This window comes from Topomyia yanbarensis, chromosome 2 (assembly GCF_030247195.1).
Source record: "Topomyia yanbarensis strain Yona2022 chromosome 2, ASM3024719v1, whole genome shotgun sequence".
NCBI lineage: Eukaryota > Metazoa > Arthropoda > Insecta > Diptera > Culicidae > Topomyia > Topomyia yanbarensis.
In genome coordinates this window covers 164,150,124-164,177,153 of record NC_080671.1, presented here as the reverse complement: position 1 = coordinate 164,177,153, position 27,030 = coordinate 164,150,124, and the positions used below count along the sequence as shown (strand labels likewise).

Genomic DNA, 27,030 nt, shown 5'->3' with positions numbered 1-27,030 from the left:
TGAAAAGTGATGATCACAAAGTAGGTATTATTTAGGAGCTTAGTTTTCAAGGTGTTCACTTCTAAATTAAGTTAATACCGAAAAATATAATTTTCTTTTTAAAACAAAGGGATAAATAAATAAATACAAAATTTAATATCATATTTGGGGCCGAAATGAAATAGATTTGCGTGGCGAAATGGTTGCTCGGTCAGACTTTTTCCAAAAGCCAACCGGATGAGGATGATAATGGCGGTGCTTCCGAAAGCTCGTCGACAAAAGTTATGTTTATACATGGTAGCAGTGTAGTATATTTTAAATAAGGAGTTCGACGTTTGATTTTTGAAACCAAACTCTAAAGGTGAGCACTTTTTTTCTTAGCGATTGCAATTTATGTTTCTTTTTTTCATGTTTTTCGATTGTTTTATTTCGTTTTTTTTAACTTAGAGGCATTTTGAATGCCATTGTCGTGGCAAATATTTAAGGAAACGAATTTTTACATTTTTTCTGTTTAAAAAACCAACAGAAAAAGTGCAGACTGTAGGTGCTAGAATAACTTATACTAGATAAGGGTAGTGTACTTAGCTTTTATACAGACTGTATAGTTAAAGTTACCAGTTTATAAAGAAGTGTTTTTAACTGACCACTATAACGAAAAAGATGTTTTGAAAGAATACAAAATACTTAAGATAGTGAGTTCTTTTACCAAGCTTTATGAGTAGTAGTATATTTGAGGCGATTCAAAATAAACAATAATTTGTAATGCACGTTATCCGGTAGCTCAGAAAAACGGGTTTTTTTGTTTACAACACACACAATCCAGTATCGTTCAAAATTTTTAAAATATCGAAAATGAGACCTGAGATGCTATGAACAAATATCAATCGTTTATTGTTATTGTTGCCCACACATGCTAGACATTTGATTGGCCTTGTCAAATAGTTTATTGACGTTAGACACTAAATATATGTAACGTTTGAAGTACCGTCAGATGCATTCCAAATGTATTGTCATTTTGAAATCTAGGTTCAAACACAATGAATTCGTTAGAGCTGACGCTTGCTTGCCAACGCATTTACTTTATTTGACCCTTTCGATCTAAACTCACGAATGAAATATTTGTTACACCTTTTTACAAGTCACTACGCAAGACTTTGAAAACCACTTAGTGGTTAAAATAATTACTGAGTACTTTTTTCGCCTTTTACTTGTATTAATTTTGCAAATACAGTTTGCTTCGGTTTCAAATTACAGACTCAACATTCTCCTTGATGTTTCTTTCTACTTCTTTTTCACAAACAGTTACGATAACTGACGTAGCGAATAAGACTCGTTTAACCACTATCATGCGTTTGCCCGTCAATTTGTTTTTTGTTTCCTTATTCGCTAATGTTCTAATCTTAATTAGCATGCGGCTCGTAACGGTGTCTATAAATAAATGAAGCCAAATTATTTGGTGGGAAAAATATCGACAATGAAGCTTAAAAGTTCTACTTTTCAATGCACGGTGTATCATCAAGATGACACCTTTTAAAAATAATAATAAATGATAAATGAGTACGGATCCAACTGGTTTAAGGATGGCTTTGGTACGTTCTCTGTCTGGGATACCATCCGGGAGCGACTCGCTAAGCGAAGAGAGCGTATTCTATGCTAGCAACGCGTTGCTCCCAATCTCGAGCGTAACATCCCTTTTAGCAAAGGTAAATGATGAACTATCAGTTATTAGCACTTTTGATGATCTCCTTGCTCGCCGGGCTGACCGGCGTAACGCCGGAGCCGTTTTCCAGCCCTACCGCCGATGACGAATTCGTGGATCCGTTGGATGCCGTCGAAGCAGTCGATGGTGGCCTGGATGGTGATCGAGGCAACGGGGATGTTATTACTCCACAATTGTTGGTCGGAAGGGAGGTCGCCACTGGTGATTGCTGATTGTGCGCTGAAAGTTTGTCATCATCTTCACCGGTCGGTTCCGGGATTCGCAAACTGGATGCAGTAATTGATAGACTAACTGGAATCGACAGGGCTATTGATGATGATGGCGGCGGTGGCGGTGGGGGTGGTGGTGGTAGTGGAGGAGGAGGCGGTGGTGGAGACTGCAACATAAGCACCGAATCTTCCGGACTACGACGAAGAGATTTTTTCAGCGGCTTCATGATAACATCGGATTTTTGCGGAAAACTGTTTCGTCGTTCGATCTTTTCGATCACAATTTGGCTGTTGCTGCTGTTGGAAGCTAATGAGAGAGGTGGTGATAGTGCAGTAGATGCGTGGGAGGAGCTGGTGTTAGCAATCGCACTGACTGTGGCCAATTCTTGTTGGTGCTGCTTTTGCATTTGGATGGCGTTTGCTTCCGATGTAGCAATTTTTATGAGAGATCGATTCAGCTGCTGCTGAAGTTGCTGCACTTGTTGCTGCAAACTGTCCCTGTCACGCTGGAGTTCTGCCAGCAAATCATCTTTTTGCTTGTGCTCTGCCAATAGCCGTAACTGTTCGTTTCGAATTTGTGCGGTTTCTTGTATCAGCAGTTTGAAGATGTTCAGTATCTGTTCTCGAGTCTCATGAGCCACGTCTTTCATCACTTCTCCTATAATTTCCAGAGGGGCCATCGAGTTATTACTACTATCAGGTTCTCCTGCTAAACTATCATCGTCCGTGTCAGTAGACAGCTCAAACTCAGGATTGCCCATGATAGGCGGTCCTGGAACTGAAACTGGGCCACTACCGTTTGTCAAAATCACGGCCGACGTTTGATGAGATCGATGATGATGCAGTTCCTCATTCAGCAGTCCGGGTGTTCGACGGGGCGAGGGAGGACTGATCTGTTCTTTGACCAACAGCTTTGGTTTTTCTGAGATGCAACCGTTTATGGTGGTCATGTTGACCGGAGGAGGTACAGGTGAGGTGGATGAGGTTATTTCGTTTGATCCGGAGTGCACCACATCGGCGACCGGACTATATGGCATCGGAACGACTGTTATGGATCCACCAAGAAGTGCAGGACCTGCTGGAGGGAGTGAAGGGGATTGCGGAGAAGGTACTCGTGGACCTGGCGACATTTCCGGTGGTAATGGCGTTGGTGGTCGTTCCTGTTTAATTTTTACATCGCACTTTATCACCGATCGTATCACCTCAGCTGGCGGCGTCGGTGGACATTCCTGCTTAATTTGTACATCGCACTTGATTACCGACCGTTCCTTCTCTGGTAACCTCTCTCGCTCCCGTTCCCGCTCACGCTCTCTTTCCCTTTCCCGTTCTTTACACAGAATTGTCTTTCGTGGGGCAAGTGCAACATTTGGCTGAAAACTTCTCTCGAACTTATCGCTTTCCGACAATCGTACAACGCTTTCCGGGTTCTGAAGTAACGGGGGCTCCTGGCTGAGACCCAGAATTCCTCCGGGAGAGACGGCTCCTGCTACCACCCCGTTGATGAGGCCATTTCCGTTGTACGCCATATGCTGCAGCAGAAGCTGCTGTTGTGCGTACTTTTGTGCTTTCTGCGTCCATGGACGAAATGCTGAACTGGTCTGCCGGCTACACTGGTACAGGGTGGCATCGTTGATTAGCTTTTGCTTCTTCAGTGGAATGTCACTCAGCGGTTCCGTCTTGATCGTCACCAGGGCAGTGACATCATCAATTGCCTGAAAAGGAAAAGGGTATAGAAAAGAAGGCATTAGTATACGAACAATGTCTAGGGAAAATATTAAAAAAACATGTAGGGAAAATATCAAACAACAAAGTCGAGAATAACTTTGCTTCGTGATCGATATGTTTACATTATCTGCTCCAATGGAATCGACATTTATAAAGATCACAAGTCTTGTATCGATGCGATACGATATCGGTAAAGTTAAGAAATGGTGGAAATAAAGAGTTTTTCAAAAAGCCTTTTATCGGGGTTGAGCGCGGTTTCCACATAAGTTGCAATATCTTATTTAAGATTTTTGGTGGTATCCAACAAACATAACAGATCGAAATGGCGAGTCAAACAAATGCAATTATGTGATAAATATCCCAGAGGCAGGATTCGGACCTGCAACCCTTGAGACCTGTTGGGTGGCAGCGACGTGTGCGATTTCGCTTTAGAATTAGTGGTACGATCACTATAGCCAATGGAATAATCATGTGTTCTTCCTGGGACGTCATCATAGGCCAGGGATAGCATAAGGGTTTGTGCATCCCAAGGGAGGTGTTCCCGCCTCTGGGATGATTAAGGGGATACACCAGCGTAGAATTTTTGAAAAACCGGAATTTTTATTGGTCTATAATGTTTTTTAGGGTCCTGAAAATGAAACACCAAAAAATTAAAGGCGACAGTCATAGTTAAATCACAGACTAACAGACAAAACACTACGGGGAAATTGCACCAAAAGGATCGACCCGCCAATTTTGTCAAAACACTAGCTCCGCTTTTTATACACAGTCCCAACCACTCATTTGCAAGTGGGTTGTCCCTCAGGCTCGGGAACAATTTTTTACTGGTGGTATATCCCCCGTATACTTGCGCATATATCAGTGACGTCATAATAGCAAATGCGGCCATAGTCCCAGCTAAAAACATATTAAAATGTAAAGTGTTTTCGAGTGTTATATATGTTAGTCTGTGGTTAAATGTTTAAATTTTCCTTTCTGCTATAACGCCTCTTATGAATACCACGAGCGTACTGTAAACCGCGTTTATCTCGAAAACAACAAGTGTGAGCTGGCAGGAAACGTAACTCGAACAAATAATTTTCGTTCGCTTTAAAATTTTCACAGTTTTTGATCAACAATTTTGCGTCGATTTTTATGACATTTCCACCTTTTTTATTTTATTAAAAAGAGCTTAAAAAAGCTTGTATAAAAAAATTCATCACTTAGTTAAAAACTATCGAAAAGCATTAGTTTTATGCTCTAATTAAAAAAAATTACGGAAGATATATTCTCGGCCATGGACCCTTTCTAACTGGAGCTGTGTACGCTTTAGATGTGCGGGAGTACGATCGCGTAGAAATGAGCGTTTATTTGAGCGTGCCTTAATCAGATTATACTTGAATTTGCAAAATCTTGCGCGTAGTTGTGCGTGGATGATGGCGATTGCATGGTCGTCTTTGTGTATCAACGCGTGTGCTAGCGTGTATGTAACTTCACATGTATAAATACGATTTTATAACAGTGTGTCCATCCTTATATTCGCGTGTGTTCTTGAATGATCGCGCGCAGACCGTACATTTGAGTCCTGATTCTCAGTGCATGGTTCAGATGCTAGAAGAGGGTGTGTCCTGGAACGTGTTGTCTAGTGGATATGAGCGTCATGTTTTTCTGATTGGTCCAACATAAGGCATGGACTTAGGCTGCTAGGGCCGACAGTAGGGACTGCAGGACGTGACCGATTCGCGTTTGTAAATTTATAAATGCTAAAACATCTACTTAGTCACCGAGTTGTTATCGTGTGGGCGTGGATAATCGCGAAGGACTCGAGCGTTTGCATGTTAACGTGTATATCGCGTGTATTGATGTGTATATAACTTCACGTGCATAATTTCTAATAAACGCTTGTATTGTTGAATGACCGTGCATATACTTAATTGTTAGTTTATGGCTCAGATACTAGAAGAGAGTAAGTTTCCCTACATCACTAGAGCTCCCGATCATGTCACCATGGAGCTCGATGTCTAGTGGATATGAGCATCATTTTTTGATTGGTCCAACTGAAGGCACTGTCCTAGTCTGCTAGGACGGAAGGTGAAAAATTTCCGGACGTGACCGATTCATTATCCCGCGAAAATGGGCGTTTGCAGGTTTCCACTTGAGGTCGCGTTTATTAGTTTAAAAGTATTAAAACGTTCACTTATCCGTTATGTGTCCTACCGCGTACCCTTTTTAGGTGTCAATTAATGAAATTTCCATGTTTTATCCATAGCTGGAAATTGAAACTTTGTGACATCTTAGAACTTCACTAAGTCAAGCTTTTGGATCAATAATATTGTTGATATAGTAAGAGGGGGAGTGAGGAAGGGCTCTTGAATTTTTTTGCTACGTAACAAGCCGACGTGGGTACCCAGGTACCCACAAAACTAAAATGCCAATAACTAAGGTAATTTCCAACCGATGTTGATACTCTTGGATGTTTTAGATTCGGGAACTCATCCACTCTTAGACTTGGTAAAAATGAATCGGGTTACTTTATTCTGTTCTCGGGAATCCAGATTTCCGGAAGCATGTTCCAGTGCTGGGATACTATTTGTGAATTTCAATGGAATACTAGCAATATGGGTATCAAAATTCTTGGAATTGCATCAGTAGGCTGTATCTCGTGGTTTTGGAACCATTCGGTGATTTGACCCCGGAACGCACATTCCGGAGCAGTTTCCAGTGGGGCCATGAGTGACCATTCCGTTCCAATTCCATTTTTCAAATTGCCATAGGGTCCCGTAACAATAAATAACAGACTTCCGAGACAATTTGAAGAGTTTTGATACTCATATTGCTAGGACATTATTAAAATTTACAAATCATACCACAGTACTGGAACATTACTCCGGAAAATCCGGATTACCAAGAACCAGATCCATTCATCCGGTTCAATTTTACAGAATTAAAAAGTGAATGCAAAACACCTAAAAGTGTCCAAATCGGGTAAAGGAAGCCATAGTTATGAGCATTTCAATTTGTGGGTACCCGGGTACCCTCGTTGGCCTGTTAAAGATGTTTTTTGTTGGACACATAACGGTTAAATACCAGGGTGCTTCATGTTGGTGAGATTGCGGGCGTAAGTGTGTGTGTGCGTGGATGATTGCAATTGTACGTTCGTGTTTATGAGCAGGTTTGTGTAATCGTGAAGAAAACGAGCGTTTGCACGTTTGGAATGAAAGATTATAAGTATATACGAGAAAAATGCAATTGATGTTGTTAGTAAGGGTTAGTATGAGTCTAATTTAAGATATAGTAAAAAAGGGAAAAAAAACGCATAAACTTAAAAAAGATGCAAAGAGATTGAGTAAAAGCGTGTGAATTGACCGATATTATTTTTGGTATACTCGAGTAGTGGAAAAGCAAACTAATAGAAGCAAAACAAAAGCTGACGAATGAAACAAAAATAATATACGAAACATGCTATTAAACTACTTGATCCCGATTAAATGTCAGCAAATAATATTTATTAACCTTTACCGACAATTGCATTATATTAGGATTTTATCTCACTGTGCTGAACGGGAATGGATGATTCACGTGCGTCGGTAAATTAATCGTAACGTAATTTACCCAATCCGACATTCCCGAGTAAATCGAATCGAATGCTCGAATTGAACACCGCAAAAAGTAATCAACGAGTCCTAGGAAGAAGAAAAAATGCGCATGAGACAATAAATTACCCACTATTCTATCATATACGCCAGTACTGCATCCATTCCCTGACTCAGCTATCACAGATAGTCCGGCGAACAGATATACAGATAGACATACGACTAGCATCTAACAATTGTACACCAGTACTGAAAACTACAATTATTCCTACACTAACACTGATATACTTCTATTTTAACATTTCTATAATAGTTGATCGTTAGTTTGTACTAGTGAAAAGTATGAAGAAACCTATTTTAATCCAATTAGCGGTGCAATTGTGGCTTTCTCAATCATGAACACGAGAACTTTATCGTCTATCAAAATTAACTGATGTGAGTTTGTTAATTTTGATAGAAGGACACTTTTCTCAGGCATTTCCGGAACTGTCTATGGTGGTCAATATGATCAACGAGACTTCGGTTGACCGTCAATAACCTAAAACTGCAAATGCAAGTTATTTGGCACTAATTTTAGCGAATTTTTTACCTTTTTGCATCCATCGCGGTATCGATTTGAATCGGATTTTTCAATGTGACTGCACTCCGCAACCCGTAACTCCGGAACCAGAAGTTGGAAATTTGATATCAGTTTTCGGAAACGCAACATCCTTCATTTGAAACTAGGTTTGGTCCAATCTGTCAAGTCATCTCCGAGAAACCGATATGACCGTTATTCTAAATTTGGATACTTTATCCGGGGTTTCCGGAAACGATGATGGTGGCCAATGTGACCAAAGAGACTTTGAATAGCTGTTAGTGACCTAATACTACAAATACAGTTGCGGTCACATTTTGGAAAAATTTTCACCTTTTTAACATTTATTGCAGAATTCGTTAAAATCGGGATTTGCTATGTGAATGCACTCATCACCCTATAAATCCGGAACCGGAAATCGAATCTATTATAAATTGTACCATCCAACTGTCTGGTTGAACGATCCAACTGTCTGGCCACTGACACCGTACGGCGAAGAAGAAGGAGTAAACATGGGTGATCGGCAAGTGACTAACGATGAGCTCGCAGAAGCGTTGAAGCGCCTGAAATCAAAGAAAGCCCGGATGGAATACCAAACATGGTGCTGAAAGCTGCGATCCTGGCATATCCGGACATGTTTAGGATGGTGCTGCAGAAAAATGAAAAACAACTTCACCGAAATGTAGAAGGTGCAGAAACTGGTGTTGCTGCCGAAGACAGGGAAGCCACTGGGCGACCCGGCCTCGTATAGGCCCATATGACTGCTGGGTATACTCGGAAAACTCCTGGAAAGAATCATCCTTAACAGGTTGACGAATTGTACTGAGGGTGAGCGCGGACTGTCCAAGATGAAGTTCGGATTCCACAAAGGAGCATCGACAGCTGAGAATGCATCTAAACAGAAGCGACAAGGAGATCGATACTCCGCTATGGTCACGATAGATGTGAAGAATGCATTTAACACCGCCAGCTGGGAAGCCATCACTGCAGCGCTGCACAGAATGAGGGTTCCCGACTATCTATGCCAGATCCTGAAGAACTACTTCCAGAGCAGAGTGCTACTGTACGAGACGAGCGAAGGGCAGAAGCCAATGTGAGTCACAATGGGCCTTCCTCAGGACTCCATTCTCGGTCCAACTCTTTGGAACGGAATGTACGATGTGGTCTGCGGCTGCTCAGAAAAGTGAAAAACGCGGGTTTCGCGGACGACGTGTCACTAACGGTGATGGGTGAGACACTTGAAGAAGTGGAGGTTTCGGTGACGGAGACAATGGACGCGATTAAGAGCTGCATGAACGGGGTCAAGCTGCAAATAGCTCACCACAAAACGGAGGTGTTGTTGGTCAACAACTGCAAAGCGGTTCAGCTGATGCAGATCGACGTCGGAGAGCACGTGATTGCATCGAAGCGTTCCCTGAAGCAATTGGCAGTGATAATTGACGACCGGTTGAGCTTCAACCAAGTCGACTACGCCTGTAAAAAGTCGGCGAAGGCAACGAACGCAATAGCGAGAATCATGCCAAACGTCGGCGAACCGAAAAGCAGCGCGAGGCTCCTGCTATCTACTGTTTCGTCATCGATACTCCGATATGAGGTTCCTGCCTGGGATGCTGCATTGATAACCAAGCGGAACCGTGAATAGCTGAACAGGACATTCCGGCTGATGGCGGTACGAGTTGCGAGTGCTTACAGAACAATATTGTCGGAGGCAGCATGCGTTTTCACCGGGATGATCCCCGTCTGCATCACTCTGGCTGAGGACGTGGAATGCTACCAGCGGAGAAATGCACGTAATGCAAGGAGACTGGTCCGAGCGGACTCGTTGGCTAAGTGCAGCAGGAGTGGGACAACGCGGAGAAAGGAAGGTGGATCCACCGACTCATCCTAAATGTGTCGGCTTGGGTGCGTAGGAAGCATGGAGATGTGAACTTCCATTTGACGTAGTTTTGGAAGTACCTGTATCGGAAGTAACTGTATCGGTTTGGACGTACTTCGTCACCCGGAAAACGTGGTCAATGAATGCGCTAGGTTCAAAGAAGTTCGTATGGGTTTGCCTACTGTGACTGCAGAACTGCAGAGGAAGTGGCGAAGGGACCAACAAAGTAGCGCCATTGGCTAGAAAGCCGCCGTGAAATCACAAATCGGAATTCACCGCTGGGGACTAGATCGAGTAGATCGGAACGAAACGGGAAGCTAAATGGCTCACGGAAATAATCATCGGTATCGGGAGAAATATACTGCTCGGCTTCGGGAGAACCTTTCTCGTCGGGAACTAGACCGAGTAAAATCGTGAGCTGAATGGCTCAGCGGAGAAGTTGAGCGAAATGAACCAGAGGGGAATCAAAGGACCTAAAAGAGTTGCGGTGCTAAATGACACCGGACAAGGAGCCAAAGGGCTCAAGAAGTTGTGGTGCTAAAACCAAAGAAGAATCGGTATCAGGAGAACTTCCTTCGCCGGGGAACTCTCCGCTGGCGTAAACTAGATACACCGCCGGGGACAAGACTGAGTAGACTGCGACGAGACCCCACCAGTTGCGGGTCGTTGGCGCACAAGCGAACAGGACGCCCTGCTCCACCGGAATCGCTGAACTGACCTCGACACCTGGCTGGTTGGCTCGGTTTCGGGAGAACGTCTCTTGTCGGGGAATTCTCCGTCGGAGTAGGCTAGGTCCATCGTCGGAGACTAGACCAAGTAGTTTGCGAACAAGTCCGGAGCTCAACGAGTGAATGGTGCGAGAAGGAAGTTGCGGTGCTAAATGGAACAAGGGAGCCGAGTCGTAATGCTGAATGGTAAAAAGGAGCGGAAGGGCACCGTAAATTAGACAATCTAAAGTTTGCCGCCCAGATTGTCTTCATTGGGGAGGAGCACTAAGTCTCGACTCACAGCCAGCTTTCTGACTGCCATGCAGAAATTGCCAGTCTGTGTGGATGGTGGAGAACTGGTGGTGTGTCGAAGAGTGGTGCTGTAACCCTACTGAATGAACTAACTACTAAGTAGATGAATTAGAGTGGGTGCTATGCACATAAAAACCCCTCCCCAAAGTAATTCCGTAAGGTAGTGCCCCGGGGAGGAATCAGGTTCTGGAGAAGAGCAAAGGTTTTTGACGGGTCGGGTGATGGAAGCCCGAACACGTTCCCTGAAACGTTAGGGTTGTTGTACAGTTTTTCCTGTCTCTGGGCGTTTTTGAGTGTTTTAATACTCTCTAAAACACACACAGACATTCGCCGTACTCGACGAACTGAATCGAATGGTATATGTCACTCGGCCGTCCGGGACACGGTTAAAAAGTCGGTTTTCAGAGCATTTCTATTCTTTCTACCAAGAAATGCTAAAAGGCCCATAAACCCTCTTGGTCTCCTCGATACACCACTATCGAAAGCGTAATGCAATAACCATCTTAAAGCAGCTGCCTGTCAGAGATTCTTTAGCTCTGATGCACGAAATATGCTTGATGATGTATGCAATACCGTCAACCAAGGGGAGGGTCTTTCTAGTGACGATGAAGGTTATATCACGTTATACACGCTTAAAAATATTTACATCTCGCAAGATGCACATAAAAGGAGCGTCACAATTCACTCCAATTTACATTCAAGAACATATTTAACACACGCTTTGTTCACAATTCGTTGCTGTTGGGCTATCTTATGACAAGCGCCATTTTGCACATTTTGAGAAAAACGATTTTGAAAGTTTGAGATTGAATATCTTGAAACTTATAAATGGCATAAACAATTCCAAGAAGACAATTGATGCTTCTATCTATTCTGTATTAATCTCCCAAATATTACGAAAATCGGTTGACTGTAATGCGAGTTTTTACTATAATTGTAAACAAAAGTCGCACTCACACGTACCATAGGTGTGTATTGATGACAAAATTTGTATGGCGTGGAATAATCGTACATGGAAAAATTTCCATAGAAAAAATTATCAATTATTAACTTTTATTCATATCTTTGGCTTCATTTGGTCTATAAACAATCGGTGAGGTGCATTTTGAAGGAAATGAGTCTGGGATTCTAGAAAAAAATAGTTATTTTTGTTATAGTGTTGCCAAATATGCCATATTACAGTTTAAAACTTAAATTGCATTTTTCTCACAATTCGTGCATTTTTGTTTTGAAAATGATTATGCCATTGTGTTTCTCAGATAGTTTTCCATAGAAAAACATCTTGTACATCAAGATAGTTTGAGTCAATCCCTAGACACAGTCATTTGAAGCAAAAAATTATAAATTTCTCAGCACGTTTCTCGCATTATCTCAGTAACCAAGCAGAATGTCAAAATTCTGTAAACGCCACTTTGTAGAGATTTTTTTAGACAAGTAATGTGGCATATCTATTAGTTTACCCCAAAATAGCGTTTGTCAAAAGATAGCACAACATCTCCATTCAACCGAGTTCTACATCAAAATAGACACAATATTTTACTTCATATGTCAAAACATGTAAAATTCCTTTATTAGAAAGCAAAATACGTCGCAATGTTGTTTACGTCGGATGTAATTTTCGTTTTTTCTTAGTGTGTATGGAACCCAAATTATTATATTCTCCTATTTCCCTTTTTTATTGACGACTAAGAGTGAGTCAATTTTTTTTCAAATTTTAATTAACCCCAGTTGTTTAATAACAACGTTCTCCTATTTTTTCTCGCTACCAACAATCCAGCTAACGGGTGTAATTTATGGGATAGTCCCAATCCATAACCCGAACCGATTGTTCCACATTAATCTGTCACACCGATCAGAGTACCCAAGTCGAAATAGTTTAAATGAATGTTGTAGGACAAAATTCCTGAGAGCATTATGTGCTACCATTTTTCTGCCGTTCGAACAAATAGGTACCAAAGTATCACTGATAGAACCAGTTCAATTATCGTCCATTTCTTGTCCTTCTTCCTGGTGTAATGACAGATGGCAGTGTACATGCTGGGACCGCCAGCCGAAGTATCCGGCCTGCTTGGGGATAGCGGACATCACATCACAGATGAAATAAATAAAATGTGCACACTGGAAGGCATTTCGTCGTTCGAGCCCATCAGCCTCGGTACTCCTCCGTTGGTGGTGATAAATGGTTCGGTTTCCTTTTTCAGCGACCCAGTCCGCGCGCTTCGGTCGCGCAGGCCGATAATGGGTGCACATTTCTCGGCATCTCTTGGCGGGTAAGACGCAATCATCAACCATCACATCGGACCGAATAGCAGTTGATAAAATTGCGACCATTGCTTGGTGACTTGTTACGATTCTGTTGAAGATGATTGTGAAGCTGATGGTGATTACCAGAGAGGAAACTCGTTGTGATAACTCAATTTGCGAAATTGCTTCTCCCATTCTGGAGAACTGTGCGAACTTTACGAGCGGGAAGCTTGCAAGAGTAGGATGTTACAAGACGATGGACAGCGGAATCTGGGCGGAAGAGTACATACTTCCAGTGCTCTCCTTATTTGACGTGACTTGTACAATGACCGGTAAATTAGCGGTGTCGATTGTAGAAGCTTGCAGCAAATCTTAAAAGCTGCGTAAATTCGGATTAGGTTTGAAGGGTAATGTAACGATGCATGACATTGTCGGACCTTGAATTCACCGATCAACAATTTCCATAGCGATTTGCCTAAAATTCCGTGACGACAATCGTATTAGAAATATTAAAATCAAACAAAGATCACACCCATGCCGTTGATTTGACTCTTCGGTAGATGGTGTGCAAACGAGCCGTGATACGACCGATAAAATATTACAAATTACCCCTTCTGATTGTCGTCGTTGATGCCAATTAAAACTACGTCTTAGTGCCAAGCGAACCGACCAACTTATGTCCGTTGGAATCAATTGAACATATCATGTTAATTAAATTGCATTTGATCCCGCCATGCTTTCGTGTTTGTGTGCTTGTGTCACGCAAAGTGAAAAAAGTGCATGCAAATTCGCTACCAAACGGTGTGGGTCTGGTGTCGCGCAGGAGATTAGCCGTTGCAGCGAATAGGGAAGGGGCTTGATTTTATTTAACCGCTCCATGATCAACTTTGGGTATACACCAGTAACAGTCGGGGTGAGGGCATAATTTGCGACACTATCCACCTCCGCCGCTATCTGTCGATAAACGAGGAAAAGACACAAGTGATGGGCTGGTTTCCATAGACAACCCAGGGTAGCAATTAGGTTCAGGTTGTTAATGGATATTTTCACCTAGAAAATAGAGCCGACGTCGTGGACTTTGTCGCAGATCTGTTGAAGATAAATAGTAGCGACAAAGGGAGTTGCCGTATCGGCGGTGTGATAGAATTGCGTGTGAAAAATGGGAGGCAAGACGAAACGCTGTCATTAGTGACGGTGGGACCGGAAAGTTGGGTCTCTGCGGTTTGGATTGATAGCAGGACATTAGAAATGAGTAACGAGAGGGTGTTTATTTTTTATCGTAAAATAAACGTATCATTCTTTTTTTTTGCAAGCTACATAAATATTATGCAACAACGCGGTACCTTAATAGGTGGACCTCTTAATGAGCAACTTGCATGTCGGGGACAAGCAAACTCGGTTTGTGCTTGAACGAAAAAGATAGAAATCAGCTCACAAAAGTTCAAATTCACCTTGTGTCTGTTTGGGACAAAGTGTTACTGAAGAAAAAAGATAACGTGTAAACTTACTTCGGGATGTTTGGTATTAGGGTGCATTTTTGAACTCCACAAAATAAACCAATGGAGTTAAAAAATCACTTACACTTACACTTTGATTTTCCTTTCATGTTGCGTGGAATAAAGGGCTAACACGAAATTATTGGAGCACAGCAAATGTTCTACGAACTCTCTTGTATTTATATAGAATGTTTTAAGAGGAGTTGAAACAATTTAAACGTTGGTTGGTAAAAATCTCGACAATTGTTCAAGATTGGCAGCTCGATGCATGAAATTAGCAGGAATGAATCACGAACGAGCTTCTGTTGGGGGTTTTAAAATTCATTTTTCCCTTTTTTGCTACTTTCCAACCAACCCATTACACAGTGGTCCAGAATGCAAATTTAGCAGGAATTTTGAGATTTTACTAAAACTAAACAACTTAGCCTTATTAAGTCTTTGGAGAAGTTTTCGTAGTTTATGAGCCCCCTCTTTTTGTTAAAACAACAGTTAGGGTGGTTCTAATTTTATCAAGATCAAAAAATTAACTTTTTAATCATTCTAGAGCCAAACGACCTTCAGCAAAGTTGTAGAACGACAAATTTTGAAAAAGTTTGCTGAAGACATGTAAGCTCTATCTGTCTTTTTACTTTTTCTTTTACAACAAATTTAAAGTCGGAGCTTAGGGTGTTTCTTCGAAATACAGTTTTATTCCAAAAACTTTTGCTGTATTCATTTAAAACTTAAGTAGTGTTCAGACAACTTTAAGATTGTTTCAAGGCGAATAATTTGTTTCAAGGCACCATACATCTAGCTATTTCCGTTGAAAAGTTATGAGCACTTTTTAGCCAAAAATGGGATTGTTTGGAATAACAATACCACTCATTTGGGGCAAATAAAAGATAACTCATAATTTCATAAAATTGAATTAAAAAAATCTATTTTTGAAATGTTAAGTGCTTATATCTTCTGAATAATAAAAGCTAGAGTTCTGTTGTATTAGAAGAAAATGTTCGTCTTCAAAAACTCTGAAAAACATCTGAAGGATAGGTTGAAAATAAAAATGAATTTACAATACTTTTCTATTATTTTAAATAGTGGGTAGGGTGGTCGTAAATTTTTTAAAATCAGAAAATTAACTTTTTAATGGTTCGAGATAGAGTTTCGCTGTCTTCCAGAAAAATGCAGAAAATGAAATTTTAAAAACTTTGTCGAAGACACTGAAACTCTTTGTCGTGTACTTTTCATTTTGCAAGAAATTTACCAAAAAAAAATAGGGTGTTTCTTAAAAAATGGTTTTATTCGTATAACTTTTGCAGTTTTGATTTTTCATTAAGATCACTTTAGAAATACTTTCAGATATTTTGTTGAAGAAGAACAATTTGTCTTAATATATTGAACCTCTAGCTTCGCTCGTTAGAAAGTTATATATACTTTTTACTAGAAATAAACTATTTTTTGAGTAAATATTGCAAGATATAAAAAAATATCGTGTTTGCCATTTTTTGGTGATCTATACTACAAAACATTCTATTTCATATGAAAGCTACAGTATTTAATATTCAGTGCCTGAATCGAATCTTATTTGAAAGACATATTTCTTATATAAAAGTTCTTATAACTTTAAAACGAAAAAAGTTAGTTGGTGTTTTGAAGCAAATTGTGCCCACTAAAATAATCTTCAAGTTGTCCAAAAAGTACTTTAGCGTAAAATAAAAACTTCAAAAGTTATAGAAATAAAACCGTTTTTTAAGGAACACCCTAAAGCTTACATTTGAATTTCTCGCGTAATGGAAAATATAAAAGCTAGAGCTTGCTTGTCTTTAGCAAATTTGTCTAAAATGTGTTGCTCTACAACTTCATCGAAGACAGAAGCTCTATCTCAAACTGTTAAAAAGTTCTATTTTAAATATTGCTAAATTTAGAACCACCCTATCATCGGTTTAAACAAAAAGAAGAGCCTTGCAAAGTACAACAACTTTACCAAACATATTGTAAGGCTAAGTCATTTAATTTTAGCAAAAAGTTAAAATTCCTGCTAAATTCGCATTCTGTGCATTGTGCATTGCAATGGGACCTTCCCGTGTATACTGGCGCCACCTCAAAAAGTTTAGAGAAAAAGCAGAAAAGTGTAAACAAACAGCAGGCATCAGACTGTCGATTTTGAAATAAATTTTCAGGTTACATTTTTGAGCTAATGCTTAATTTTTACTTTATCAGGTTGTTGGTTGATTACTATTTAAGCTTTTTTTATAGCATTACAATTTTAAATTGAGAACTGAGCGCTTAGTAACAAGAAATTCCTATCTTTCTTTGTGAAATTGCTCTTTCATTACATTATTGAAATTGATTGTTATGAATGAAAACATGATCTAGTTATGTCCAACACTGGCTAGACGCTGGCTGAAACTTCATACATTTTGAACAAAAGTTTGGTCATGAAAAACTGCACAAAAATGTTGCGTTTTTATTTACATTTTTCTGCCTTCTCTCAATACATCAAATGACAGCGGCTCTTCCTTATGTGGAAAAAGACGAGTTTTGATTTCCTCTACACGACACATTCCGTATTTGAAGATCGGCTCACACTCGGCTAGCTTTAAAGCACAGCGGCAGCCCGTCCGCATTATCCGAAGGCCATGCGAGTTCTTATTGAACTGACAAAACAGTCCTTCGATTTCTAAAGCAGTTTATTTAAACTACCATATCGCGCAAATTTTGAATCTTTCAATTTGATATTTCAAGCAAGTGATTTAAGGGGTTATATACAAAGCTGAAAAAATTTAAAAAAATTGAAATTTTTCTATTGAATATTCTGAAAGTACACACTTTTGAAAATATCTGTGCGAAATTTCATCCAGATCGGAGCACCAGATTTCAAACTACAGCCGTTCGCAACGCACTGGTTCTTCCGCGAATGAAATTAACACAAAACTTTAAACGCAATTATATCGGAACTAAGTTTTTTTTGAAAAGTACCGTTGCGGTGAACGTGATATCTCAAAAACTATTCATCCGATTTTCATAAAATTACTTCTGAATTGTTTGTATTTACATTCTGGTGTACTTGAACTGTTCCTTTTTCATCCAAAAATTTCGATTCTTTGCAATGAATTTTTGTTTAAAATTTTGAACACCACAACACTCAATTTTTTGGTCAACATGTTTTTTTGCAGGAAATTTTTTTTATTGTGAAACGAATCCGTTCAAGTACACCACAATACATTTTTCTTCAATAATCTTTTTACTTTTTAGATTTCCGTTGAGCGGCTCGACTTGGAGAGCGTTCACCGCCAACATCTGCCAAAAAAAAAACACGTTTCGGGGGATAAGCCATAGCTCCGGCAACCTTGATTTTTTTTAATTCAACTTGTTTTTTCGAACTTCAATAGTACTACCAACGAACTGTCTTTCGCGTTTTCAAATAAAATTTGCATAAAACACTTTTAAAAAATCACGAACTTAGCTCACTTTTTCGCCACAACTTCGTATATAACCCATTAATGGGTATTAGATTTACTGCCGATTGTAAGTTGAAACCCATTTAGAATGATACAGTCCTTTTGAAACTATCGGAGGGGAACGATTCAATACGCAGCAAATATTTCAAACAATTTGAAGTCAACATAGTGAACTGTTAACTCGAATGTAGGGGAGACCGGGGCTAGTTGGCGGTGTTTTCATTTTTTACCGCTTTGATTTTGGTAGATCTTGCAAAATAGAACACGTTGTATGAAAGCGTGGGCTGTTGGCAACATCTCTAAAAATTTTTAAAATGTTTGATACGTTGTCTTCATTTCTAGAGACAAAAATATGTGACGCGGAAAAGCCGCCAACGTACCCCAGCCTCGGGGTAAGTTGGCGGTATGTATGGGGTAAGTTGGCGGACTGCCAGAAAATAAGCAATCTAATGGAAATACAATTACATGAGGGGTCCACATAAAATGTGCCGATTGACTTTTCAATAAAACTGTATAGTATTCGACACTTTTCATCATATTTCAGTCTCAATACCCCGTCATTTTGACTTTGACGCGTACTCCATATTCAAAAGCTTCAGGCTATTGGCTGAAATAATTGTGCCCTGCATTGACGAGAGACATAAGAAAACGTTTCTCGTACTTTGGAGTGAATTCCAGAAATAAAAATATATGATGACTATTTTTTCACTTGCTCCATGTGCGTTACCGCCAACTTACCCCAACCGCATATTTTATAATAAAGGATTTAAAAAATTGCTTTTGGGTATGAATAGGTATAATATCTATACGGATGCTGAAAGCTCTTTTCACGCACTATCGAAAAATATAATCGTTCGGGGAATAGATTGAAAACCACTTTAAATAACCCAAAATGTTTAAATTTAAGAAAATTTACAAAGTATGCTCAAAAACACAATATCGCCCACAGCTTCTACAAAACATAATGTTTCGCAACAAAAACATATTGGATAATGTGTTTCACATTACTTAGATACACAACGAGGGACAGCGCTTTATGTCTAATAGAAACGGAGAAAAGAGGGTTCCGCCAACTTACCCCAACCGCCAACTAGCCCCGGGCTCCCCTAAGACAAGCATCAATAGCTCTGTTCGTAAGTATATCAACACAAAGCATTTCACATGGATTTTGTTGAAGACAACGAAGACGGGGTTACGCAACTTTTCAACATAAAATTTTCATTTCTATCGAGCTATTGGACTTATAGTACAACAAATAGGAAATATCAAATACGTTGGCATGTCCTCGCTTGTAGCGAATCTTGAATGGTTGATTAGGGACTGCATCAAAGATTCGCTTGAAACAACAAGAGCAAGACCCAAGATACTCCGTTAATAGCTGATATATATTCAGTGATAGGCACAGCGCAATACCTTGACTTAAAGGCACTCATATATGTTGCCTTATACGACATGAGAGTAGGAACTCGGTGGATTAATTCTTGATTGAGATAATTCACTCCGAAAGAAGCCATTTGACCTCTAGATAATAGACTGTATCAACATCCTAGCGAACCCTAGCCACATTTTCATGACCTCGCTTCTTTGATTAATTGTTGATTCGTGTTGATATTCTGATTTCTGATACTAATTAAATTTAAATTAAAGAAAGTTGTGAATGTTTAGCTTCGATATCATTTATTCATAAATATTAGTATAGGAACAGGAAAATGTTCTTTATTGCATTATTGCGATCGAAAAATAACTGTCGGAAAATCAGAACATGGTTTGTAAAACCCGTTTTAAATATATTAGAATGTAAAAATTGGATGCAACTTCAAGCGGAAAATCAAACTGGGAGTCCATCGATCTAAGAATCTGTTAAAAATCTTCCAGAATATAAAAAAATAACAGATAAAACCAGCCAGTCCTTCTACAAGCCGGTACATTTCCCGTACAGTCGCATTCGCATGGAACTATAATTTATCCAAGTTAAACCATACATCAAATACCTGTTGTTGATCGAAATTCGCAAGAGAAGCAATAAATTAACCAGTTTCCCCACCCGGTCGCGTCGCTGTGGCGGGTCTAACCGGGCGTCGAGGCCTAATTAGGAGGTTTTAGTACAGATCGTTTGGTTGTCCGTAGCAGCCCACGCGGAACACGGCACGAATTCGGCGAGACTCTCTTTCCACCGGTACACGCGGTTATGTGTAGAGAGAGAGGAGGGTGAAGCTTCCGTCGAACGGCGACTATCGTTTCTAGTTTACATGTGTTCAATGATCCTAACTGTTTAACGAGTCCGTTTGCAGATTTAAAACGCTGATATGCCACCGCCCGGTCTAGTCTGTTGTTCGCGTGTACCTGGCACACGCTAGACTATGGCTTTTGCCGGTCGGGGCATCAGGGTCGTTCGCTTACCACCAATAAGTAGGCAATTTATCTTATGGATGCAGTTACTATAAGTAATGCACAATCAGAAGCAGGCCGAAAGCAAGAATGTGTCTTATTAAAATTGTTGCCACTCCGTAATCGGGATTGTCTTCGTGCTTTACGTACAAGCGACGTGACCGTGTTCTCCGATCCGAGTTAGTTATTTCTGTATCGATCGCAACATTGTATGCGAGAAAGTTTAGTTGAAATTGATGGTTGTGGCTGCACGAAAAAGTCTGTTTTACGCTAATTCATGTAGATGATGGTAGAAATAATTGATAATTGAAACAGCCAACTTGCTTCTTGTATCCAGTCGCTTCGCAATTCATCGGTCAACTATCTAATAATGTAAGACACGGCATTACTAAGATTAAAGGATGAGTCGATAGTTATTGCGACACTTTCAAGCTAGTGAAATTTTATTCAAACTTTACCGAAATTAACCAATTTTTGTCCAGTTTTTCCTTAGAGTATATTGTTTACAGCTGCTCATTTGGGCAGTTGTCACTTGTCAGTGCGAATCCGGTCCAGGGATTAAATTAGCTTTAGGGGAATAGTTTCTCCGACATTGGAAGAAATTCGTGAAGGTCGATTAAACGTATCTCCACTTCGCGCGTAATGTCCCACGTTGTAAAAAGTTTGATCTTTTTCGAAGTTGTTCGTTTTAAAATTTTATTATGCATTTGGATTCTCAGCATAAACAAAGATTGTCTTAAAACGACGGATAATTTCCAATCGTTGAAACCCCTTATGCAAAAAAAATCTATCAGCATTAAATATTAAACATGTTTCTATGGATTAGTGAAGTAAATCGACCAGGAGTTATTGGTAGATAGCAAAACCAGTCGAACAGATATCCTGTGCAAATGGAAGCGACCACCGTCTTGGGTATAAATGCTGGGCCGGACGAAGACAGTTGAAACGTTTCCGATTGAACAACGCTACATTCATCAATTCGAACGGTACAAACGCGACAGATTTGACTGAATACAAGCTTTGTGACAACATAATTAATTACCAGCTGTAACTTCAGCTGATGACGCTGCATTGATTCGAATCTCGTTTTCCCGTGGCTGACCCATCAGGAAACACACACGATTCACCGAGTACTGGTTGAGCAAAACGACCGTCCATTTAGAATGCACAATTGGTTCCGGAGACAAAAAGTGTTAATCATCTGCTGACCGGAAAATTGGAACACGTTCGTCCGTTAAGGAAATGAAGTGTGAGCGACGCCACGACCGTCGTTGATGGGCCGTCGTTCGTACGGCGGGACAGGTTCCAAAGAAATAGTGCAATTTCCGTCCATAATCATCTGAAATTGGCAATCGGTGTAGGATGATGCATCATCCGCATTAGCGCATTAGCAGAGAAAACAAACAGTGTAGCCTGTTTATGTAGGTCCCCCTGACGGTTGCTATTTTTGCTCTTGTTTTCCACGCGTTGAATCGGGATGGATTAGAGGGGGATTTAACGGTTGTCCAATTAGGAATGAATTTTGAAAAAAGAAAATTGTCCAATAAGTCATCATTTTTAACACTGTTACGCTTTTGAAACATTTAATATTTTATCTTCATCATCCCTAATAAACAAAAGCATACACACACTTTTCCCCATATAGTGAAGTATCCTAAACACGTGCTAATTTCAACCGTTATGTTTTTATTAAGGATGAGACTGTTTTGCGAAAGCATTGTATACGCACGCTTTCCTAGAGCCTATCCTTCTGCCCAGTGCTATAAACGAGCAAAGTGAACGATAAATAGTAGTCCTCCATTGTCAATGTGCATTGTCTCAAGAGCAGTGAAAACATTGAATCAGTTCGTTTATTTGATGGACACGTTAGCGTTAGCGTGACGGTGGAAAATTGTATGTATTCTTGCAGTTAGCAGTGAAGCTGCCGTGCGTTAGTTGATATCAAATTTTGTTCTACATGGCCGATATTTTGTGAGGAGGAATATTTTCTGTGGGTGAAAATGGAGCTTGAGCTTTCGGAAGTCGCCCATATTCAGTATCATTACTTGCACAATTCAGTATTGATATCATTAAACATGCTATACCAAACCAAAAATTTCATTTTACAGGCATTACCATCCCCGTGTAAATAACAGGCTGGAATAGAGGTAAGGCTCCATGGCCTAACAACGCGCAACCTTCTATTGCAGGCTATTGCAAAAACCATGTCTCAATTCGGAGATGTACATCAAATACTCACGGGACTAAAGTTAAACAAACCACACTATGCAATGCACCCATGAATGGCAGATCCCTTCATGTCAGTACTGTAATCAGACGACACACCATGGAAAAGCTTACACAGAAGAAGCTGAGGAGAATGCATTACACATCTATAGCAAACCAATCCAACGAACAGTCTTCGATTCAACAAATACTTGCCAAATTTAATGCAGCCAGTCAGCTCATAATGACTGCAAAAACATCAACCAGCAAGTGAGTCGTGGGTTTTTTATGTGTATAAATATTAGAAGAAAGAATGCTGAATTTAATCGCTGCCCGTCGAGGCTTGTTGACGCAGTGTGCTTTTTGTTGACGAAGAAGCATAAGCTACCTTTGCCATTGTAATTTAGTGGCCATTCAGTACGTATCGCTTGCGTTACTGCTTTCTATTGTTCTCTCATGTTGTTTTTTGTTTCTTCGTCTTATGGCTCTCCCTATTGTGTATCCGACTTCTTCGGTATTTGCTTCTTTGTTGGTGATGCTGGTTGCTAGTTTGGGGACACTAGGTGAAATCGTCGCTACGTCGATGTTGTTGCTGGCTGTTAGTTTCGAAGTACTGGGCGTGATCGTTATTAGGTGATATGAATAAACTGAGAAGATGCTTATGCTATTTCTTGTTCGAGCCAAGTAAACTTATTGAGCATTTGTTCAAATCGGTATGCTAAATCATTTACTTTGATCAAAGTAGGTTCGAATTTCGAACCTAGCATTTGCTCGATCATATTTCTGTTAACCAAACATAAGTTCACCGTTTCACGTGGTCACGTGTTATTTTACAATATCGAATGTAGTGGTTATTAGATTTAATCCAGGATTATGTTATACGTAGAGAAATATTTGGATACTGATGCTGGTGGCAAGTAACAAATTTAGCTATTGATTTATCCACGCAAAATGGAAAGTATTTATTTGTTTTTTTTTTGATTAATTTTTTTAGTGATGTAGGTGCGCATCGATAACATATGCTCCCTTATTACGTACATTTTATCTCGATAGTATAACTAAGAGCAAAATAATGTTACGTTTAATTTTAAAAATCTTAACAAAGGGAAAAACTACAAGAAATTCCTACTAACTTCAGAAATTTAGGACAGTTCTAGAACTTCAAAGCGTTTCTACGCAAATCAAGAAAGTCTTACAAAAAGCCACTAATCTTCCAAGAAGTGCCACTCTAATAGGAGAATTTATTCGAAACTCAAGGAAGTCCTACAATGATCAGAAGAAGTCCTATTGCTTTTGGTGGTTTAAGAGATTTAAAAGATTCTTTACGGTCTTTTAAAACATTCTACATACTTCAAGTAACTGTTTGAGACGTAAAAATGTAGTAGCTACAGATTCTTGACTACTTTTATCTCACGCAGGCTTTCTCTAGATTCCAGAAATTAGTTCACACTAATATCTGAGTATTCTCAACGTTTTCCGATGCCACCCTAAGTAAATGCTCGAAAAATAACATTATCAAAGCAAACTCGATTACGATTTTTATTGATATCACCTAGTACGTTAGTATTTGTTACAGACTGCTCCTCAGTTATGTTTTAGCAACCGTTTCTTGTGTAGTATTAGATTACTTTGATTATTGCTGCAACAGATAGAATTTCCATAGCGCTTCTGCGCAAGGTTTTTGCTGGCTTAGCGACTGGAAACAGAGTCGGCACGTAAGGATCTGCTTTATTTCAGGTGTTGGATTGATTGATATTGGATAGGTTTTGACGGGCGCAATCTTGGAAAGACCTGGGAAAAACTTCCTCCAAGTATCATTCCTAACGGTATTCACTTCTCCGTATTTTGACATACGTTGTTGATAACGCGAACATTTATTCGCGGTGTCAGGTCATGCAGTGCCGTACGTGGAAGCGATGAACTTGTGCAACCACCCGTAGTTGCTACTCCGTTATTGATCGGGACTAGCTGAAATGGTACAAAGAATCAATAGATGATAAGGCTTGACAGTAGCAAATTGCCTTCAATGTACAACTCCTGGTAATACCAGTAACATTTTTTATTGATTAATTCCAGTGCTGGCCAGGCCCAAACGTGTCCTTGCAGCAGGAAAGGGAAACAATGTTAGTCCTATACTTGTTTTGCTGGGGTCCGCATATACTACTGCACATTCAACAAGAGTCACGGGAGGAACAAGATTATTAGTAGGAATAGTTAAACGAAATTGTGCTGAAAATTTTCCGTGATTCAAGAATTTAGGAGTTGCTCGGCACCAGGAGATTCATTGGGTACCTAAAATGCGTTTTAGAAGCATCGTATAGGCGAGTAGTGAGAATATGTCTAGAAACATGCATTATTCAAATATGAAATGAAGACAAATTAGCGAAAGGAAAAGCACCAGGAATTTCGAAGAACAAAATTAAGAGTATTAAACAAGATGTGGATACAACTAAAAACTGTCGATTATTTTCGCGACGAGAATATGAAATGATTCAAGAATGAGCAGTCCGGGGCAGTATAATAGTTATATCAACCTCCAAGTAGATACAAACCCTTGCGATGGTTGTTTTGCAAGTATAGAAAGCGACGCACAGGTAAATTTGATTGTTTGCTCTGTTATAGCAGCGGAGGGATGTTTAGCTTATGCACTGAGTAAGATAAGAAACCTGCGTTTTCGGATATATACTGCCCAGGAAAAACAAAACTTATAAGATTTTAATTTATAAGCTTAACTAATATCATTTCAAGTTAAATTGTCGAAAATCTGTTGAATATCAGAGCAAAATACACACTAACAATAATTCTAAATCAAAATTTTTAGTGTGGAAAGCAATTTGCAGTTGCGGCAAATGTTGTCAGATTTATGTCACAACAGGGATTATGAACTAGGAAATTAACACACAGAGAGCCTTCAAAAATGTCAACTATGTCTTTTTAGAGAAAAAAAAATCTGTAATTCTACGGTATTTTAGTCTGATTTGACATCGTTCCGTTATGAGAAAGCAGTTTTGGAGTTGTATAGATCCCCATTAAGACAAATTCTGTGTCCAAAGACTGCAATATGTCACACTCATGGAAATTAGGAAACAGCAGCTAAAAAATCTGAAGTTGCTGAAAATTTAATGAAAATGTAACGAAATTAGAAGAAAGCTGAGAAAGAAGAGTGCCATTAAAAGATAAAATGCCATTCGTTTATAGAAAATAAACTTAACCCAACGAATCGCTCGAAACTGTTTTAAATATTACATATCACAAACAGAATCTTCTTTCAATTTGGACAACGAATTAAGCTTTAGCCATGGTTTCTGCGTAGTGCAATCATTTTGTGGACGACTCGAAACCTAAAAACATGATATAAACTACATCAGTACCGCTCAGTTTGGTGCGTTCTAATCCGGACTAATGTAATTGAGTTTGGAAGCGTATGTGCCGGATTCGATTAAATTAGTTGTGAAATTCATGTTTCGGCTTCATCACATCAGATTCCGAGACTAATTAAGGGATAGGACTAAGATGGCACCGGATTGACGCTAGCTTCAAAAATGAATAAAGATTCCATAACTGATTTAGTTATAGGTTTTGTTTCCCTAACGCGCAAAGATGGTTAAACAATTTTTTCTTTAGTGGTGAAAAAATAGTTTCTACCAAATGTTTTCTCCACTAAAGAGAAATATAGCATAGTGCATCTTGCAGTGGTTTTAAACAATTTTCCTTAGTGTAGAAAAATAGTTTTTACCTAAATTTTCTCTTCTAAGGAGAAACATAGCACAGTGCGGATTCGTTTGTCTGTTCCATTTGATCATGCATTACAATAGGGCAAACATTACACTATAACAGTCTGTCGCCAGTGACTCATGATTTGTATATGCGTTTGACATTAATCCGTATGCTAAAGTTGGCTGAAATAAGTAGCTCTAGAATGTTCTACTTGTGATGGATATATTAATCCAATAATGCTTTTCAAACTATTTTTCGACACAATGAAGATTGGGTCGCTCTTTCCTTTTAAAGTTTTAATGACGCCAGCAGTGTAGTCAGCTAGTATGTTTTTATTTCTATAATAGCACGAACACCTGCACAAATCGTAGATGGAGTTGCAGAATTGATCATATCCACATTGCCATATCAGACCTCGACACGATCTACAATGACGTAGACTCGCTCAACTTCACACAGCTGGCAACGTCCTTTTATTTCATAATGGTCCTATCATCTACTTAAGGAAAACGCTCGGAAGCAGTTTTCATAGATGACGGAGATATCGAAAGGCGAAAAATGTTATTGCTTAATACAGACCATTTGCCATAAAAAAATATTTGGATGAGGTACATGAAACGGTCTCACCGGTACCCAGCATGCGAAGATCCTTTCTATCCTATGTACTGCCAAAAATACGTTCGACGTTACTTCCGGAAATGTGATGGACTACACGTCCCTTTCTATCTCTGGAACTCAGTTTGATGACCGGAATGCACCTTTCACTTGACTTCGTGCGAATCGTACTTCGATGAGACCGGATTTGGAATTGTAGATTCTATTATTTAATCGGGACAACAATGTCTCAGCCTCATCTGTACATC

At 39.7% G+C, this 27,030-nt stretch overlaps 1 protein-coding gene across 6 annotated transcripts in view; it reads right to left on the bottom strand.

Annotated features, from left to right (window-relative positions):
- Nucleotides 1-228: 228 nt before the first annotated feature.
- LOC131681981 (formin-1) overlaps nucleotides 229-27,030 on the bottom strand; it is a 365,177-nt gene continuing 338,375 nt past the window's right edge. For all 6 annotated transcript variants that reach the window (XM_058963104.1, XM_058963106.1, XM_058963101.1 and 3 more), the window contains exon 3: nucleotides 229-3,620. In XM_058963104.1, the coding sequence (XP_058819087.1) occupies nucleotides 1,698-3,620 (1,923 nt within the window). In that variant the 3' untranslated portion in view covers nucleotides 229-1,697. The remainder of the gene's footprint in view (nucleotides 3,621-27,030) is intronic.